The 19,560-nt window shown below is 36.3% G+C and overlaps 1 protein-coding gene across 29 annotated transcripts in view; it reads left to right on the top strand.

Annotated features, from left to right (window-relative positions):
- CLASP2 (cytoplasmic linker associated protein 2) overlaps positions 1–19,560 on the top strand; it is a 192,800-nt gene that overhangs the window by 142,226 nt on the left and 31,014 nt on the right. For 20 of the 29 annotated variants that reach the window (XM_046001649.1, XM_046001647.1, XM_046001637.1 and 17 more), the window contains 3 exons: positions 5,989–6,152; positions 7,195–7,273; positions 11,520–11,663. In XM_046001649.1, the coding sequence (XP_045857605.1) occupies positions 5,989–6,152; positions 7,195–7,273; positions 11,520–11,663 (387 nt within the window). Of the gene's footprint in view, positions 1–5,988; positions 6,153–7,194; positions 7,274–7,404; positions 7,456–11,519; positions 11,664–19,560 lie in introns of all 29 variants that reach the window. The other 9 variants (XM_046001628.1, XM_046001627.1, XM_046001642.1 and 6 more) reach the window with 1 other exon arrangement.

Here is a 19,560-nt window from a genome sequence, read left to right as displayed (position 1 = left end):
TTCTATAAAAGATAAATTTTCTCTACCAGCTTAAAAACCCTGTAGTGACTACTCATTGGCCTCAAGAAAATGGCAAAACAAAGCCTATCATTTTGCTTGTCATTCCTTCCTCACTCTCACCCCAGCCCTAGACTACGTCCATGTCCCCAAAGGAGCAATGTACTTTTTTCTTATAGCCTTAAAAAATGTTGTCAGGTTATGAAGGGGGGGCGGGAGGGTTGGGAGGTTGAGGGACCAGGTGGTGGGTAATGAGGAGGGCACGTACTGCATGGAGCACTGGGTGTGATGCCAAAACAATGAACACTGTTATGCTGTAAATAAACAAATAAAAATAAATAAATTTAAAAAAAAATGTTGTCAGGGACATTTCTTTGTTTTCCTCAAGCCTGGGTTAGCTTTCTACTACTTGTGAATCTTAGTCACTTTATCAGTGACCTCAACTGTCCTGAAACCTCACAGGGCAAAAACTGTCGAAGCCTTGCCCCAGAATGGGCCATAGTGTTTAGAAGGAGACATCTCATACCACTAGCTTAGTTAGGTGGATTTTCCCCTGTCTTTTTAGGTTAAAATCAATATTTCAGTCTCTATGTTAACACCTTCTGGATAATAGCCTACTTCATGGTAACTGAAAGTTGTTCTCACTCATGCCCAACACAATTGAGACTACTGTCCTCAGCAGAAACAAGATACTTAGGGAAACAGGTTGTGGATAGCCCCCATCTACTTTTCTACCATCTACTTTGATATAGATCTCCTTCTCCAACCCCCAGAATGTTTCCCTCTTATATATTTTAGAATGTCAAGAAAGCTCTATTATGCAATGCAGACACCCCAGAAAGGAAGGGCCAAGAGAGCTTTTTCTGAATACCGTTGAAATATGTACTGAATTTTTTTTTCCTGGTATAAGATTGGCAAGTATAGTTTGCAGGCTGAAATTATTTGATACTTGTAACTTGGTAAACTTTTTTTCACCTCAAATAAGTGGTGCAAATAAGTGGTGATGGATGATAATGTATGTATGACAGTAATTTAGAACATAAACTGCAAATGTTTGATTTAAAGCCTGTTAATATTTTTCTAGAAAGACAGTACAACATGGTGATATCAAGTATGGATAGTAGAGCTAGATTATTTGTGTTTGAATTCTACCTCCAACACTTACTAGCAGTGTGTGCCTTAGTTTCCTTATCTGTAAAACAGAGTTAATAGTAATACCTACCTCATAATATTGTGAGGATGATTAAATGAGTTATTATGTGTAAAGCCCTAAGTACACACCAAACACTGTGGAAGTTTTTTTAAAACTAAGTAAGCTTGAAGAATGAAGAAGTTCAGGGAAGATTTTTATTTTGACCACTCTAGAATCGTTTTTTTCCTTCAAAATGTAAGAAGAGTCAGATGCCAAAAGTTATCTTATGTGTTCTTACATTTGCCTCTGAGGGAACTGTTTGAAAGGAACTACCTTCACTGAGATGCATGCATGCTTTGAATTGGCATTTTACGATCTATATAGTCCTACCTCTTGAAGTCATACCATTGAGTCTTAAACAACTAGGGTAGGAGTTTAATCTATGGCTACTCACATAGGACACAGTTGGGTGCCCAGGTCAATTCTGGTCTCCTAAATAAGTGTTCTAGAGAGCAGAGCTGTTCACAGTCTTAGGATCAGGAAACCATAATGCACATCTTACTGGGGCAAAACTTGAAGTTCTGGTATAAACAGTTACTTTTTATTTCCAAACAACTGTAGTTGTTCTAAACCTTCACAGATACCATTTAAGTTGTAAATGTATTGCTTCTGAAGAGGAGAAAAAAAAAAGTAAATATTATACTTTGAAACTAAATGTTGGCACTGTTCAGAAATGGGGGCAGGTATCTTAGTCTTAGATTCTTTATAGAAGTTGAGCCTCAAGGATATTAGAGTCTGGAAAAAAAGTTGGTTTTCTGGGTTTTGTTTTTACATTTCTTTGGCCAGGAGGTGAGGGAGAAACACAGAATAATCACATATTCTTCTCTCTTACTGTTCATTTAACTCATTTTTAAAAACTGTTTTGAGTTTATCATAAAACTTTGAAAAACATTTGTCACTTTTATTTTCTAAGTGTTTTTCTTCCATACAGGAACTTTGCATTGATGGCGACTAATTTGTGTGTTTTTTTTTCTTTTTTTTTTTTTTTTCTTTTTGCATGCTGTCCCCTGTGTTGGAACTCTCAATAGAGAGTAAGTTGGTTCAATATTTGTTGGAAACCTAACTTTACTGCATGACTGTGAAATTAACCCTTTTTCTCTATTTTCTCTCCCGAAGAGTTCATGCAGTGTTGGACCCTTTGCAATCTACGAAATGCTATTTGCAGTTATGCAAACTGTCATTCTGTTTGGAGATGTGCTTTTTAATCCACTAATTAATCTAATTTGATTATGTTCTTCTGTTCTATATTTGATGACTGGCACACCTAAAATGTGAGATTGAGAGAAGACTGCCTCAACTGTAATAGCCCAAATGTTATGTTTTCATTAAAGTACACTTGTGAGATATGTGGAATTATAAACTGATTTCACTGAAGGGTGGTTCCATTGAATTATTAAAAATAATTCCCAAGTTTCACAATAATTAAAGTCTTTAGTCCCAACCTCAACATAAGTACTTTTTCTAATAGTCTATAAACATCATTCCATGAAAGCAAACAGAACAGTTTATGGAGCAATTTTTCAGATTTTTTTTCTGAAATCTAAACTTTTAGCACTAATATAAACGTATCTACTTTCCACTTTCTTCATTAATTTTAGATAAAGAAAAAGAAGGATATCAACATCTAACAGTGAACTCTGTGATAGGGTAGTCAAGTAAGAAATTTTTATGTGAAATTCCCAGTATGTGTTTTGGATAGATGTATATAGTCATGTGTCTTATCACTTTAGTAAGTACTATTGATAGGATTTAAGTGTTTTGAAAAATAATAGTAGAATTCTGTATGTGGAGTACTGTAAATAACACATCTACATTTTGTTCTCTGTACTTTCATGGTATATAATCAAAAGAAATTTCCACTTAGGAGAAAATAGCAGTTCAGACCTTGGCAGGGACGTAAACTTTGGATATGTCAGCCTGAGAAGAAAGGGCCTCCTGGAAATGACTGGCATGAGTCTAGAGAAATGGGAGATGTCAGAAAGTTTAGAGGAGAGAGAAAGAAGAAGTTAATCTTGGTTGGGATGAAGGGAGGATTTTATACATCTTCCCTTGCCATTGAGAAAAAAGGACTGACTATCAATTACAGGGTAAGTTTCCACATAAGAGAAATATTCTTGAAGGAACTTTTTCTGCACATTAATTGAACAAGTTTTTGTTCAGTCTTCAACCTCTGATAAACTTTGAGCTTGATTCTAATTGATAATACAAGACTATATAAAAATAGAGGCTTTATTCTCAAATGTTACATGTTCCAAATGGGAAGATGATATACAGATAGTCCAAGATCAGTTTGGAGAGTTAGACCATTGTCTAAGCATTTGAGACATTATTTTGCAGACTATTCTGTAGGCAGTGGAGAATTTTGTTTCTCTCAGAAGAATGATATCACAGTCTGATGGTGAGAAAGAAGCATGAGTTGGCCTGGTGCCTGTTCTGTAAATAAAATTATATTGGATCACAGCTGTATTCACTTGTTTGCATCCTGTCTATTGCTGTGCTACTGTGGCAGAGTAGTTGTGGTGATAGACACTGTATGGCCTGCAAAGCCATATATACTTACCTGGCCTCTTCCAGAAATCAGCCTTGAAGTCAAAAAGACCTGGTGCCTACAGTGATAGTAGGATGGATAGATTTGGGAAGGGCCAAAAGAAAGCTATTTCAGAGGTCCTGGGGCCTTCTAGGCTAGAGCAAAGTGGGCCTGTTAAAGAGCAGAGCAGGCCTATTAAAGTCACACTTTTGATGAAAAACAAATCAAGATGAAGTCTGGCTTTTTTTTTTTTTTTCTTTAAGATTTTTATTTGTTTGACACACACAGAGAGAGAATACAAGCAGGCAGAGGGAGAGGGAGAAGCAAGCTCCCCACAGAGCAGGGAGCCTGATGCGGGGCTTGGTCCCAGGACCCTGAGATCATGACCTGAGCCAAAGGCAGCCGCTTAACTGACTGAGCCATCCAGGTCAGGTGCCCCTGAAGTCTGGCTCTTAATCACTGCACATTTAGAATGCAGAAGGAAAATGCCTGGCAACAGAAATGAAAGAAGGAAAATAACAGGAGGAAAGCAGTGGCAAGCCACAGAATGGCCAAGCATACTAAGCTAATGAAAAAGCTCCTACTTCTTCTCATGCTCAGGAGATAGTTGGTGGGAAGGAAACTGAAGGAGAAATGCTGTAAGCAAAGGATTTAGATTGAGTGTAAAGATAGTAGAGGAGACCATGCTATAGAGAGCAAGAATCCAGAATAGAAAGATTAGTCTTAAAGAGGAATAAAATTGTCTCTCCCTTATAGAAACAATTATTAGAAGGATGGTTATAGAGGAAATCAAAGTGAGGGGAAAAGTCAGTATAGAGTTTTATGTTGAATGACAGTCAAGTGCATGAGGTAAGTTATCTTGTAATAAGAGTGGATGGAACATAGCTGAAAGCCAACTAACTTGGTTTTAAGTCACGACCCTGCCATTGACTATGGAAACTTTGAACAAGTCACATAATTTTCTGGTTCTCAGTTTCTTGAGAACCAGATAAAATGGGAGAGTCGACTTTGGAATTTTTTTTTTTTTTAAGATTTTATTTATTCATTTGACAGAGAGGGAGATCACAAGTAGGCAGAGAGGCAGGCAGAGAGAGAGGAGGAAGCAGGCTCCCTGCGGAGCAGAGAGCCCGATTCGGGGATTCGGGGCTCGATCCCAGGACCCTGAGATCGTGACCTGAGCCGAAGGCAGCAGCTTAATCCACTGAGCCACCCAGGCGCCCCATCGACTTTGGAATTCTAATGTTGATTTTACTATAGTGAAAGCTTAAAGAAAGAATCTTCAGGAAGAAGAGGCAAGAGTTGAAACAAGATTAAAAGTAAATCAAAGAATTAGAGTGTTGTGCCTGGCAAACTAGGTTTGGGGGATGGGCAGAAAGCCCTGATGGGTCCTGTTTGCTGTAATTCCTGAGGTGTAAATACCCCACCATGGCTAATTTCAGGCTATTAACTACCTGACAAAATTCCTGAATATTTAACAGTCAGCTTTCTAGTCAAGTACTAACTGAGTCAACACACCACTGGACAGATTTTAATGAGATGCATTACTTAAGAACACTAGCCTTCCTTAAAGTTTTTTATCTTATAAAATTTTTTAAACTAGTAGATTAATATTGGAACCAAGTATAAACCCCATTGAAGGAAATGGAGACTAATAGCCTTCAATGATTTTTTAGAAATCACTAAAATTAAGGTGTAGATTTGTATAGTTACAATTACCCTCATCACTTATAATTACATTTGGGGCAGTTTTAATAAATACTGTATCTTATACCAAAAGGATTTGTGACCACTGACATATTGAGAAATCCAGGAGTCTCTAATTAGCCCAGTATGTCAGAATGTTCTTATATTTCAAGGTAGCTGTCAGCAAAGTCATCTTCTGATTAACTCAGTGCCATTCTTCCAAAGAGCTGAGGTGTGGTGAGGCTATCAGTAGGTAATTGCTTGCCCTAAATTTGAGATAAAGTGGATTTCAGTTTAACTAGGCATCATTGACAATATTAGGTGTGCCAGCCATTATGGCCAAAGTTTCTTTACCAAGTGATGCTGCATGGAATAGCTAATTGTTGAACTTCTGCGCAGAAGTTGGATAACAGTTCAAACATACTCTTGTATCACAGAGTCCAATGAAAAGCAAGAGAGATTGTTTTTCCGCTTGGCTGCCAATCGCTGTGCCTCTGATTCCCGTATTCCCTTTCTATTTTGGTTTTGAATTGATCACAGAGGTCAATATTTCCTCCTTTCTCTTCCTTTCCCCATTTATCCACTGTAGGTATTCAGCATGTTTTTGGAGACTCTAGTGGATTTCATACAAGTCCACAAAGATGACCTTCAAGACTGGTTGTTTGTACTGCTGACGCAACTATTAAAAAAAATGGGTGCTGATTTGCTTGGGTCTGTTCAGGCAAAAGTTCAGAAAGCCCTTGATGTTACCAGGTAATGTTTTCTTTAGATACTTCAAGTTTATCCAGTAGTAATCAGGAATGCTTAGTTTCTATGTTTAGATTTCTGAGCCCTTCTGATCCATTTAGGCTGCATGGGCTTCATGTGAAAATTGTTAATGATGCCCATTCACATCGATATATCTAACATAGCATTGGTCCTTAAACCTAACACTGCCTTTCTTTTCTAAAACTGTCATGAGCTTTGGTTGAGTAATTCAAAGGTGGTATTTTATCTTAATTAGGATATTCAAAGCAGAGTTGAAGATCTTATTCAATCTAATGTAAACATAAAAAATAGTTCCTAAATTTAAAAAGAATGTTTTATTATAACACTTAAATATTCAGAATCTTTTTTCAGAAGATTTTGAACCAATGATACATTTCTTTCTTGTGTAGATTGTTGAGGTGACTTATTTCAAATACCCACTTACTAGGTTGAAGTGAGTCTAGAATTCAGATACTAGGTCTGGGAAATAACTCTGATAATGTTCAACTTAATTTTTTCTTTTACTTTTTTATTTTAAAGATTTTTTATTCATTTATTTTAGAGATTTTATTTGAATATTTTTATTTATTTATTTTAGAGAGCGTGCAAGTGGGGAAGGGTAGAGGAAGAGGGAGAGAGAGAATCTCAAGCAGACTCCCTGCTGAGCACGGAGCCCCATGTGGGCCTCGGTCTTACAACCTGATCATGACCTGAGCTGAAATCAAGAGTTGGACCCTTAATCAACTGAGGCACCCAGGCACCCCACAATTTTTTTTCCTGATTAAATCCATACCTAAGTCAAGATAGATCATTATTTACTATAGTGTTGCTTTTTTAACCCCTATAGGATATAGATTGAAACGTTCACATTGTTCTGAGAATAACTTAGGTGCTGTAAGTAGTATAAACTATACCACTTACAGATACTACTTCATGCATGCTCTTTGAATGGCATATTATATTTTGGTATTAAGCATAATCTTCTGTTTACTTTGCTAAATGTTTGCTTGATTAATTTTTGTTTTGCTTTATTCTTTCCTTCTTTCAGAGAATCTTTTCCAAATGATCTTCAATTTAATATTCTAATGAGATTCACTGTTGATCAGACCCAAACACCAAGCTTGAAGGTAAAAATTGAAGTCTTTTGAAGACATTGTAAGGAATTGAAGTATTTTATTTATAGAGTTATGTTGATATTTGTATTTCTGTCCAATGAGAAGCTGTTCCATCAGTGGATTTTGTTTTTATAAACTTTCAGACAGTCAAGCCAGCACTTCGGGACCAGCTTCACTCTTTTTGGAGCTCCAAGGTTTTTTTTGTTTTTGTTTTAATCTTCATTATTTCTTTTCTTAACTCTCTTTAAAAACTCTGCCGTGTTTCAGAGAATGTTTGTATGCATCTGGTTTCAACTACTAACCTCTGTAAGCCCTTTAAGCATGCACAGATTGTATTTCAAATGTTACTCAATTGCCAGACTATCTCTGAAGAAGCTTACTGGGGATTTCCATTTAGAAAGCAGCACAAGTATGGCCATCTAACTCTAAGCTGGTAATGCAGACTTGCTCTATAAAGTCTTACTTAATTTTATGTTTGTGATTTCCCAATGCTTTTTTTTTTTTTAAGGTTAGAAGTTTGAATAGGTATTTTGGGCAAAATGTCAGTTTTGCCTATATTTATTTTAGTAAACAAAAATTTTTAACTTTAATCTCCCCGCTATTTTCTAGTTCTCCTTAACTGAAATAGTAACTTTTCTTTTTACAATGTGATATTTCTAATGTGTGCATAAAATTTAGAATCAGGATTAACTTTCTCAATTATTATTAGCACACTTTTTAAAATTAATTTATGTGAAAATGAGATGGATTCCAATTTGTGACTTAAAATAATTACTAGGTTTAACATAGAAGAAAAAAAATTATATGTGAAAGCCCCTGAATTCTTTACTAAAGATGTTTTCTTTGTGAGTTTTATTAAGTGAGATTAAAGTCAGGGAAATAACAAGCATATGTGCATTTACAAGCCTTACATTTTTCTGCTCTCTTCTGCACGAAATCTGTTTCTACAAGCATTATTGCCCATGATTGATTTTCCTTTAAGTTTCTGAATATGATTTTGCCTTAAAAATCACAATTATGTTTCTTACAGGGTTGAGTTACTCGACATAATGTTAATTTCTCAGAGCTGCTTTGTGAAAGGGATTCCATTTATTTTGATTTTTAAATGTGACCTACAGAAGGAGAATCATTTACTTGATTTTACTGATAAATGTTTTGAACTCATTCTTTGTCCTACCCATTGTGCAAGGCATCCTAAAATTTATAATTTATATAATTTATATTTATATAAATTTATAAAATTATAACTTACATTTATAATTATATTTATAATTTATAATTTTTATTATAGTGCACAATAAACTATAATAAGGGCTATAACTTAGGTACCAGAGGTAGGTAGGTATTCAAGTGCTATTGAAAATGTGCATAGAGCTATTTCATGGGCTAGTGGAAAGGGAGGTCCAAACCATTGACTTAAGAAATAAAGATGATGGGTTCAGGGAGAGAATAAAGTTGTCAAATGCCTAGAGAAAAAGATCGTGGGAAACAGACAAATTAAAATTAGCTTTCCTGTTGGAAAACGGAGACTGGAATCACAGACTGTTTCTCTGAAAGCCATATATTTATATGGGCCGTATATTTATATGGCTTTTATATATACATACATTACATTTTATATCAACATACACACAAAGCAAAGCTATAGGGGAAAATCACTCTTCAACTCCTAAGTTAATATTTTAGAATAACAAGGAAAAGTTAAATTGGAGCCATACCTATGCCAAAAATAAATAACTTTCAGATGGGTTACAGATTAAGATTAAAAATCTGTTCTGAACAGGTTATAGAAAAACACGAACAGCTTGAGTGTGAGATCTATAAAGTTCTTTATTGAAAAAATGATGGATCTTGCAGATAAAGGAAAAAATTTTATACGAAATTTTATCTCCCATAGTCATGTGGTTAAATATCAGAAAAGAAGCAATAGAATGGGGGAAATGGCAATACAAAGTGATTTTGAGTAAGTAATATTTAAAAAAATAATTTTGGTGACTTCTTTTTCTGGGTTTCACAGATATGTTGTAAAGTTATGCACACTTGAGCAGCAAGGTAATTTTTACTTCTCTGAAGAAGAATGAACGTTTGTGTTATTAAAATTAGAGATTATGTATATAAACTTATGAAATATCCTACTTAAATATAAACTTTCAAATGATTGTTATATATGTATTGTGATTATTTTGCCTAGTGGTATAGTAAACACACCTACTCTATGAAACCCTTTTAAAACTTCATGTGTGTGAGGCACCTGGGTGGCTCAGTGGGTTGAGCCTCTGCCCTTGGCTTGGGTCATGGTCTCAGCGTCCTTGGATGGAGCCCTGCATTGGGCTCTCTGCTCAGTGGGGAGCCTGCTTCCCTCTCACTCTCTGCCTGCCTCTCTACCTACTTGTGCGCTCTCTCTCGCTCTCTCTCTGTCAGGTAGATAAATAAAATCTTTAAAAAAAAGATTTTAGGATTTAAAAATAAATAAATAAATGAAACTTTATGTGCCTCTGTAAATTGCCAGGACATTGCACTAGTTGAATCTCACATAGCACAAGTAAGTATATTCAACTATTGATGGTGGCAAATTGAAAACAAACTACACTGATGTTCATTCTTTCATTTGCTATTGCCACCTTTCAGTTACTCACACTGATAGAAGGTGACTTGGCTTTAAGAATCCAAAATGTTAGTGCTTGCTTCAGCAGCACATATACTAAAAAAAAAGAATCCACAATGTTGTTAGGTGCTGCCATATTTTATTAGGCCTGCTACTGCAGAGTTAACCCTAAGTCTCTTTCCCTTAGGTACATTTTACCTGAGATGGCTGATAGGTTAACTCTCGGGGTTTTTTTCAAATACATCTCTTATAGTTCATAAAATTTATTCATTTTGAAATGAATGTAATCTAAGCACTTTTTTCTTTAAAAAAAGTTTTTAAAGATTTATTTCTTTTAGAGAGAAAGAGCATGCCCAAGAGAGGGGGGAGAGGGAAAGAGAGACAAAGGAAAGAAGCAGACTCCCTGCTGAGCACAGAGCTCAATCCCATGGCCCCAAGACCACAACCTAAGCCAAAACCAAGAGTCGGACACTTACGTGAAGAACCCAGGCCCAGGCACCCCCTTTTTCTTTTATAAACAGGAGTCAGAAGTGGGGAAATGTACAAGAGTCAGAACCTTATTTTAACACTTCACTTCCTATATATTGATTTAGCACAGTACTTCCCAAGGACTTTATTTGGGTTGAGTGAGACAAGTGGCATCTTAAGATCAATAACAAGAGAAGAAGGATCATTGTTATCTTAATCTTTGGCAATGTTTTTTCAAAGTTGCTGTTTTAATCATACACGTAAACCTTCCAAGTCAGTATTTAATACATGTTCAGCATCTGCTGTATCCAAGGACTGTACACTATGCCAGGTGCCATTTCCAAACTGCACCAGCAGAGTCCTTTAGAACCATTATTTACAAATCCTAGAATGTTAGAAGATGTGACAGTTGTTCTCACCCTGTTTTTCTGCTCCAACATACCTGAGAGAAAGGTGACAATTTAACAGTGCTTACTCTAAGGATAACAAAGTCTGATCATAAGGAAGAAGCATGTGTGTTTGCCCCACCTCCTGCTGATTTTGAAGCCTGCATTCGACCACACGCCTATCTACCATGTACCCAAGCATCAGGAATTACGAATGAGCGTTGTATTTTCTCCAGTGGTACTTCTGTAAAACTTCTTTTTTGTGACACTTCTTTTGAAAGGCAGTAGTTCTGGCAGTTGATGGACCTATTAAGGACATGATATTTGGTGAATGTTACTGTTATGTTTGGGGGGAAACCTGTATTGCCCACCTCAGTTACTTATTTGGTTTATGATACCTTATTTCCAGTATACTTTTGGTTCATTTCCCCAAAAGCCAAATTATACTTGATTTATAAAGGCTGACTCCCAGGGAAATCTAGACAAGAGTTAGCTATAAGCTCCGAAGGCAGGCTCAAGGAAAAGGGTCTAATTTTATCAAGAAGAGTCTTCAGCAGTTGTTCAGATGCAGGGAATGAAACACCTGGGACTTAAAAGTTCTGCTATATGTGAAAACAAAAATCCACATTACCATGTATTTGTATCTCAGATATGTAAGTGGTTATATAATTTCTTTTTTGTTGTTGATGGTGTTTCATTTGGTATTGGTCAAAAATATAATCACCTGATTGTTTCTGAAGTATTATCTGTATCCCTCAGTGACCATCTGATTGTCCTCTCATTTTGCTTACCTCTGTAGGTGAAGGTTGCTATCCTTAAATACATAGAAACTCTGGCCAAACAAATGGATCCAGGAGATTTTATAAATTCCAGTGAAACTCGTCTGGCAGTATCTCGGGTTATCACTTGGACAACAGAACCCAAAAGTTCTGATGTTCGGAAGGTATGTTTTAATTTAAGGTTTAGAAGGTAAATTAGAAAAGCAAGTCAGTTGTTTTGGATTGCCAATGAAGGGAATTAATGTTTCAGGACATTACCAGTTAGTATTGAGTTATTTACCTGGTGACATGAAGACTTTTCTTTTTAATGTTCTCTTTTAAATTATTTTAAATTTTATCCAATTAATATGAGTATAATATAAAAAAGACTGTCCTGGGGCACCTGTGTGGTTAAGCATCTGACTCTTGGTTTCAGTGTATGTTGTGATCTCATGGATCATGAGATCAAGCCCTGAGTCAGCTCCGTGCTCAGCAGGGAGTCTGCTTGAAGATTCTGTCCCTCTGCCACTCCTTTCCACTTGCATGTGTGCTTTCTACCTCTATCTCTAAAATAAGTAGCTCTTTTTCTTTTCTTTCTTCCTTTTTTTTTAAATAAACCTAAAAAAAACTGTCCTGGGGCGCCTAGGTGGCTCAGTTGGTTAAACATCCAACTCTTGATTTCAGCTCAGGTCATGATTTCAGGATTGTGAGATTGAGCCCTGCTTTGGCCTCTGTGCTGGGTGTGAAGCCTGCTTAAGATTCTCTCTCTCCCCCCGCCCTTCCTACCCCCCGAAAAATAAATAAATAAACATTAACTGTCCTTGCCACAATCCTCCCAAGCTCTAATCTTATAAACATTCAAAATATAGTCAACCCTTGGTAGTAACCAAAATATTTAGAGAATTTATATGTTTCAACATCCAAAAAAACAAATAATCCAACTAAAATGGGCAGAAGACATGAACAGACATTTCTCCAAAGAAGATATACAGATGGCCAACAGACATATGAAAAGATGCTTCACATCACTCATCATCAGGGAAATGCAAATTAAAACCACAATGAGTAATCACCTCACAGCTATCAGAACGTCTAAAAGTCAAAAACACAGAAAACAAGTGTTAGGATGGATGTGGAGAAAAGGGAACCCTCTTGCGTGGTTGGTAGGAATTCAAATTGGAGCAGTCACTGTGAAAAACAGTATGGAGGTTTCTCAAAAAATTAAAAATAGAAGTACCCTATGATCCAGGAATTGCAGTATTCGGTATGTACCCCAAAAATACAAAAACACTAATTCAAAAGGATACATGCACCCCTTTGTTTATAGCAGCATTATTTCCAATAGTCAGACTATGGAAGTAGATCAAGTGTCCACTGATGGAGGGATGGATAAAAAAGAGGTGCTATATATACACACACATATACACATATATATAAATATATAATGGAATGTTATTCAGCCATAAACAAGAATGAAGTCTTGCCATATGAACAACATGGATAGAGCTAGACAGTATAATACTAAGCACAATAGTCAGGAAAAGACAAATACTATATGATCTCATTCATGTGGAATTTAAGAAACAAAAGGGAAAAAGAGACAAACCAAGAAACAGACTTTTTTTTTGAAACAGACTTTAAATTATAGAAAACAAACTGGTGGTTGCCAGAGGGGAGGTGGGTGAGGGGATGGGGAGAAAAGGGAAGGTGATTAAAGAGTATACTGAACATAATCAACAAAAAAAATGAAATTAAAAAAATACGGTTGACCATTGAACAACACAGATTTAAACCGTGGTGGTCTACTTGCATGCAGATATTTTTTATAGTATGGTACTATAAAAATATTTTCCTTAGGATTTTCTTAATAACATCTTTAGTTTACTTTATTGTAAGAATACAGTATATAATACATAGAGCACACAAAAGATATGTTGATCTGCTGTTTATATTACCACTAAGGCTTCTGGTCAACAGTAGACTATTAGTAGTTAAGTTTCGGGGGAGTCAAATTATAAAAAAAAATGCAGAGATTCGACTGTGCGGGAGGTTGGTGCTTGTTCAAGGGTCAACTATAGTCCAAATCTTTCTCCTTGCAGGTACCATTGTATTTCAAATAAGAGTTTACAACATTACCTGATCTACTCATTTTAGGTATTATCTGTTGATCTATTGATAAATTTAGCCATTATGTAGCTTTCTATCTATCTTTGTACATAAGAACTTAGCTTTGGGGACACCTGGGTGGCTGAGACGGTTGATCGTCTGCCTCCCAGGATCCTGGGATCAAGTCCCACATTGGGCTCCTTACTCAGTGGGGAGCCTGCTTCTCCCTCTGCCTGCCACTCCCCCTGCTTGTGCTCCCTGTCTCTTTTTCTCTCTCTCTCTGACAAATAAAATCTTTAACAACAACAAAAAAACTTAGCTTTACCCATACCATTCCCACATCCTTTCCTATATCTTTCCCCATTATCTTCAGAATACTTAGGAATCAACCACTGGTAATCAATACAAAAGATACACCTTTTGACTGTGGAAGTGTTCACTCCTACAACAAATGGTTTCTTGCTACCTCCTTTCTTAAGCTTTGTTGTGGTGTAAATTACCTTGTTTTCCATTTCCCTGGTTTTTATTTTAATGTTGTGTAACAGTTCATATTTTCAGTTACTTTGTAACATGCTTATGGGTAACATTTTCCTTATGCTCAAAAACATAAGTTATTTATTTATTTCATGGGGAGCTCCTTTCTAGACCTTCTGTTCTCTTCGTCGTCTTCCTGAGACTTCTCTTCATCCTTTACTTTCGCCCTATATGTAGCTCTGTTTACTCTCTTCCTTTGTGAATCATTTTCTTTGATATATGCTGTAAAGAAGACACAGAATATATATATTTTGTGACCTTTATTTCTAATGGTGAACACTTTACCCAACAGAAGCAGAATATATATATATTCTTCTCAAGTGTATATGGAACAGTCTCCAGGATAAGACCATATGCTAGGCAATGAAATAAACCTAGGCGATGAAATAAACCTCAATAGTTATTTTCTTAAAAGAATAAAAATAATACAAAGTATGTTCTCTGCCAACAATGGAATGAAATTAGAAGTTAATAACAGGGAAATTTGTGGGGGGTGGGGGGCTTACAAATACATGGAAACTAAGCAACTTATTCCTAAATCACTAGTGGATTGAAGAAGAAATCAAAAGGGAAATTAGAGAATATAATGAGGTGAATGAAAATGAAGACACGACATACCAGAATTTATAGGATGCAGCTAAAGCAGTGCTTAGAGTGAAATTTATAAGAGTTAATGCTGTAATAATAAAGGAGAAAGATCTCAAATTAGTAACCTTAACCACTACCTTATGACACTGGAAAAAGAAGATCAAACTAACCCTAAAGTAAACAGAAAGACAAGACTAAAGCACAAATTGGGGTGCCTGGCTCAGTTGGTAGACCATGAGACTCATGATCTTAGGAGCCTACTTAGAAAAAAAGGATTATAGCACAAATTAATAAAACAAAAACAGTCAGTGAAACTAAAAGCTGGTTTTTTGAAAGATCAACAAAACTGGCAAACTTTTAATTAGATTGACCAAGAAGAAAAGAGACTAAAATTACTAGAATTAGAAATGAAAGAAGGAATATGACCAACCTTACAGAAATCAAAAGAACTCTAAAGGAATACTATGAATACTTATACATCAGTGGTTTAGATGAAATGAACAAATCCCTAGAAAGATGTAGACTACCGAAACTGACTCAGGAAGAAATAGACATTTTAAGAGAACAAGTAAAGAGATTCATTTAGTAATCAAAAAAGTACCCATGAAGAAAAGCCGGGCTCAGATGGCTTCCATGGCAAATTCCACCAAACAAGTTACTACCAGTTCTTAAGAAACTCTTCCCAAAAAACAGAAGAAGGAACACTTTCCAACTCATTGTGTGAGGGCAGTAGTACCTTGATTCCAAAACCAGGTAAAGACATACACACGCACACACACGCACACACACACACACAAACTACAAAGTGGTATCTTTCACAAATATGGATGCAATTTAATCCTCAACAAAATATTAGCAAACTAAATCTGCAGCATATAAAGAGCATTATACACCATGACCAAGTCAATGAGATTTATCCCAGGAAAGCAGGGTTAAATTAGCATCTGAAAATCTATTAAAGTAATACACCATTATCAACCAAAAGACAAACACATAATTGTGTCACTAGGAAAGGCACCTAATGGTGCTCCTGCCTGGCTCAGTCAGTGGAGCATAGGACTCTCCATCTCAGATTCTAAGTTCGAGCCCCACATTGGGTGTAGAAATTACTTAAAGATAAAATCTTAAAAGAAAAGGTATCTGGCCAAATCATAACATCCTTTTGTGATTTAACAAAAAATACATAAAAACTAACAATGGAAGGAACTTTCTCAGGCCAGTAGAGGACACCTGCAAATATCCACAGTTAAACTCATACTTAATGCTGAAAGACTGGATGCTTCCTCAAAATTAGCAAGACAAGTATGTCTACTTTCACTATTTCTGTTCAGCATACACTATGCAATTCAGTATATACTCTGCATTACACCATACTCTGGTCTAAGTGTGCTAAACTGGTATGGCTAAAAATGTACACATCAACAATTTCTGTATCTATTCAACTGGGGATTCTAGCCAGGACAGTTAGGGAAAAATAAGAAAGAAAAGTCATCTAGATTATAAAGTTAGTAGTAAAACTATTTCCATTTGCAAATGATATGATCTTGTATAGAGAAAATCCTAAGGAATCACTAAAAAACTATTAAAACTAGTAAGTTCATCAAGTTTGCAGGATATAAAACAGTATGCAGAAATTAGTTATATTTTTAAAACTTTTCAGTGAGCAATCCAAAAGTGAAATTAGGGAAAGAATTTCATTTACATTTACAATAGCATCAGAAAGATTAAAATCTATAAGAATACACTCGACAAAAGAAATGCAAAATTTATATAGACACTACCAAATAGTTTTGAAAGAAATTAATGATTTAAGTAAATTGGAAAACATTCCATGTTCATGGCTGGGAAGGCTTAATAAGATGGCAATACTGCCCAAAGTGATCCACAGGTGAAATTTGTAGAAATTTGTGAAATCCCAGAATTTGTAGAAACTTACAAGAAATTTGTAGAAATTTACAAGCTGATTCCAAAATTCTATGGAATTGCAAGGGTTCCATTACAGCCAAAGCAATCTTGAAGAAGTACAAAGTAGGAGGACTTCACACTTCCTGATTTCAAAACCTAGTATGGGCATACCTCAGAAATATTGCAGATTGTGTTCCAGACCACTGCAGTAAAGCCAAGTGATATGAATATTTTCATTTCCCAGTGTATATAAAAGTTACCTTTGCACTATGCTGTGGTCTGTTAAGTGTGCAGTTATGTCCAAAAAGATGTACATACCTTAATTTAAAAACACTGCCAAAAAATGCTAACCATCATCTAAGAATTCAGAGTCCTAATCTTTTGGCAGGTAGGGAGTCTTATCTCAATGTTTACTGATCAGGGTGGTGGTTGCCAAATGTTGGGGTGGCTGTGGCAGTTAGTTACTTGAAAGAAGGCAACAGTTGTGGAAAACAGTATGGAGGTTTCTCAAACAGAAATAAAAATATCACAGACACTACTAGGTATTACCCAAAGAAAATGAAAATGCTAATTTGAAAAGATAATTTGCACCCCTGTGTTTATTGCAGCATTATTTGCAGCATTATTCACAGTAGCCAAGATGTGGAAGTAACTCAAGTGTCCATTGATAGATGAATGGATAAAGAAAATTAAGTATTCATTTACAGTGGACTCTTAGCAGCCATAAAAAAGGATGAGATCTTGCCGTTTGCAACAGCATGGGTGGGCTTGAAGGATATTATGCTAAGTGAGATAAGTCAGATTGAAAAAGACAAATACCATGTGATTTCACTTAAGTGGAAACCAAAAAAAAATGAATAAACAAAAAGCGGAATCAGACTATAAATACAGAAAACAATCTGATGATTGCCAGAGGGAACAGGGTAGGGGATTGGGAAAATGGATAAAAGAGAATGGAAAATACAGGCTTTCAGTTATGGAATGAATAAGTCACGGTTATAAGAGGCTCAGCATAGGAAATATAATCAGTGATATTGCAATAATGTATGGTGACACGTCGTAGTTACACTCGTGGTGGGCATAGCATAACATAGAGAAGTTAAATCATCATGTACACTTGAAACCTATGGGACATTGTGTGTCAACTGTACTCAAGTTTTTAAAAACTTCTTTTTGAGATTTTGTTTATTATTTATTTGGCAGACAGAGATCACAAGTAGGCAGAGAGGCAGGCAGGGAGCCCAACACGGGGTTCGATCCCAGCATCCTGGGATCATGACCTGAGCTGAAGGCAAAGGCTGTAACCCACTGAGCCACCTAGGTGCCCCTAAAATTGGTTTTTAATAACTAATTCCAAATCAAAATAAAAGTCATTCAGAATTCATTTTTTATTTTATTTTTTTTTATTTTATTTATTTGACAGAGAGAAATCACAACTAGGCAGAGAGGCAGGCAGAGAGAGAGGAGGAAGCAGGCTCCCTGTGGAGCAGAGAACCCGATGTGGGGCTCGATCCCAGGACCCTGGGATCATGACCTGAGCCGAAGGCAGAGGCTTTAACCCACTGAGCCACCCAGGTGCCCCCAGAATTCATTTTTTAAAAACTAGGGGGGAAAAGGAAGTTTTCTGCATCTATCAACTCTTCTGCCATTTCTCTGTAGTATGAAATACTGTTTAATAGCATTTTACCCACAGAATTTCTTTCAAAATTGGGGTCAGTCCTCATACCTGCAGCTGCTTTACCAACTAATCTATGTAATATTCTAAATTCTTTGTTATTTCAACAACCTATTCATCAGGAATAGATTCCATCTCAAATAACACTTTCTTTGTTCATCGGTAAGAAGCAACTTCTTATCTCTTCCAGTTTTGTCATGAGATAGCAGCAATTCAGTCACATCTTCAGGCTTCACTTCTAGGTCTCTTGCTAATTTGACCATATCTGCAGTTATGCCCTCCACTGAAGTCTTGAACCCTTCAAAGTCATCCATGAAGGTTTGAATCAACTTTTTCCAAATTCCTGTTAATGTTGATACTTTGATCTCTTCCCAGGAATCACAAAGGTTCTTAATGACATCTAGAATGGCAAATCCTTTTTCAGAAGGTCTTCAATTTACTTTGCCCAGATCCATCGCAGGAATTACTATCTATGGCAGCTATAGCCTTACGAAATGTATTTAAGTTACAAGTCTTCAAAGTGAAAATTACTCCATGATTCGTGGGCTGCAAAATGGATACTGTCTTAGGGATGAAGACAACAGTAACTCTCATTGTACATCTGCATTGCAGCTTTTGGGTGACCAGGCGCATTGTCAATGAACAGTAGTATTTTGAAAGAAAGTATTTTGAAACAGTAGTATTTTGAATCTTTTTTTCCTTAGCAATAGGTTTCAGCAGTGGTTTAAAATATTCAGGAAACCATATTGTAAATACATGTGCTCTCCCCCAGGCTTTGTTGTTCCATTTATGGAATGACAGGAGAGTAGATTTAACATAATTCTGAAGGGCCTTAGGATTTTCACAATGGTAAGTGAAGCACTGGCTTCACCTTAAAGTCAACAGGCTTCATTAGCCCTTAACAAGAGAGTCACCCTTGGGGCGCCTGGGTGGCTCAGTGGGTTAAGCCGCTGCCTTCGGCTCAGGTCATGATCTCAGGGTCCTGGGATCAAGTCCCGCATCGGGCTCTCTGCTCAGTGGCGAGCCTGCTTCCCTCTCTCTCTCTGTCTGCCTCTCTGTCTACTTGTGATCTCTCTCTGTCAAATAAATTAAAAAAAAAAAAAAAAACGAGAGTCACCCTGTCGTTTGAAGCCAGGCATTGACCTCTCTAGCTGTCAAAGTCCTAGATGACATCTTATTCCTAATATAATGTATAAAATATTCCTAATATAAAGTTGTTCCATCTACATTGAAAATCTGTTGTTTAGTGTAGCTACCTTCATGCATCATCCTAG

Source organism: Meles meles, chromosome 4 (assembly GCF_922984935.1).
Source record: "Meles meles chromosome 4, mMelMel3.1 paternal haplotype, whole genome shotgun sequence".
In the NCBI taxonomy this organism is placed as follows: domain Eukaryota; kingdom Metazoa; phylum Chordata; class Mammalia; order Carnivora; family Mustelidae; genus Meles; species Meles meles.
The sequence above is the reverse complement of the archived record's forward strand: the minus strand, read 5'-3'. Positions and strand labels throughout refer to the sequence as shown.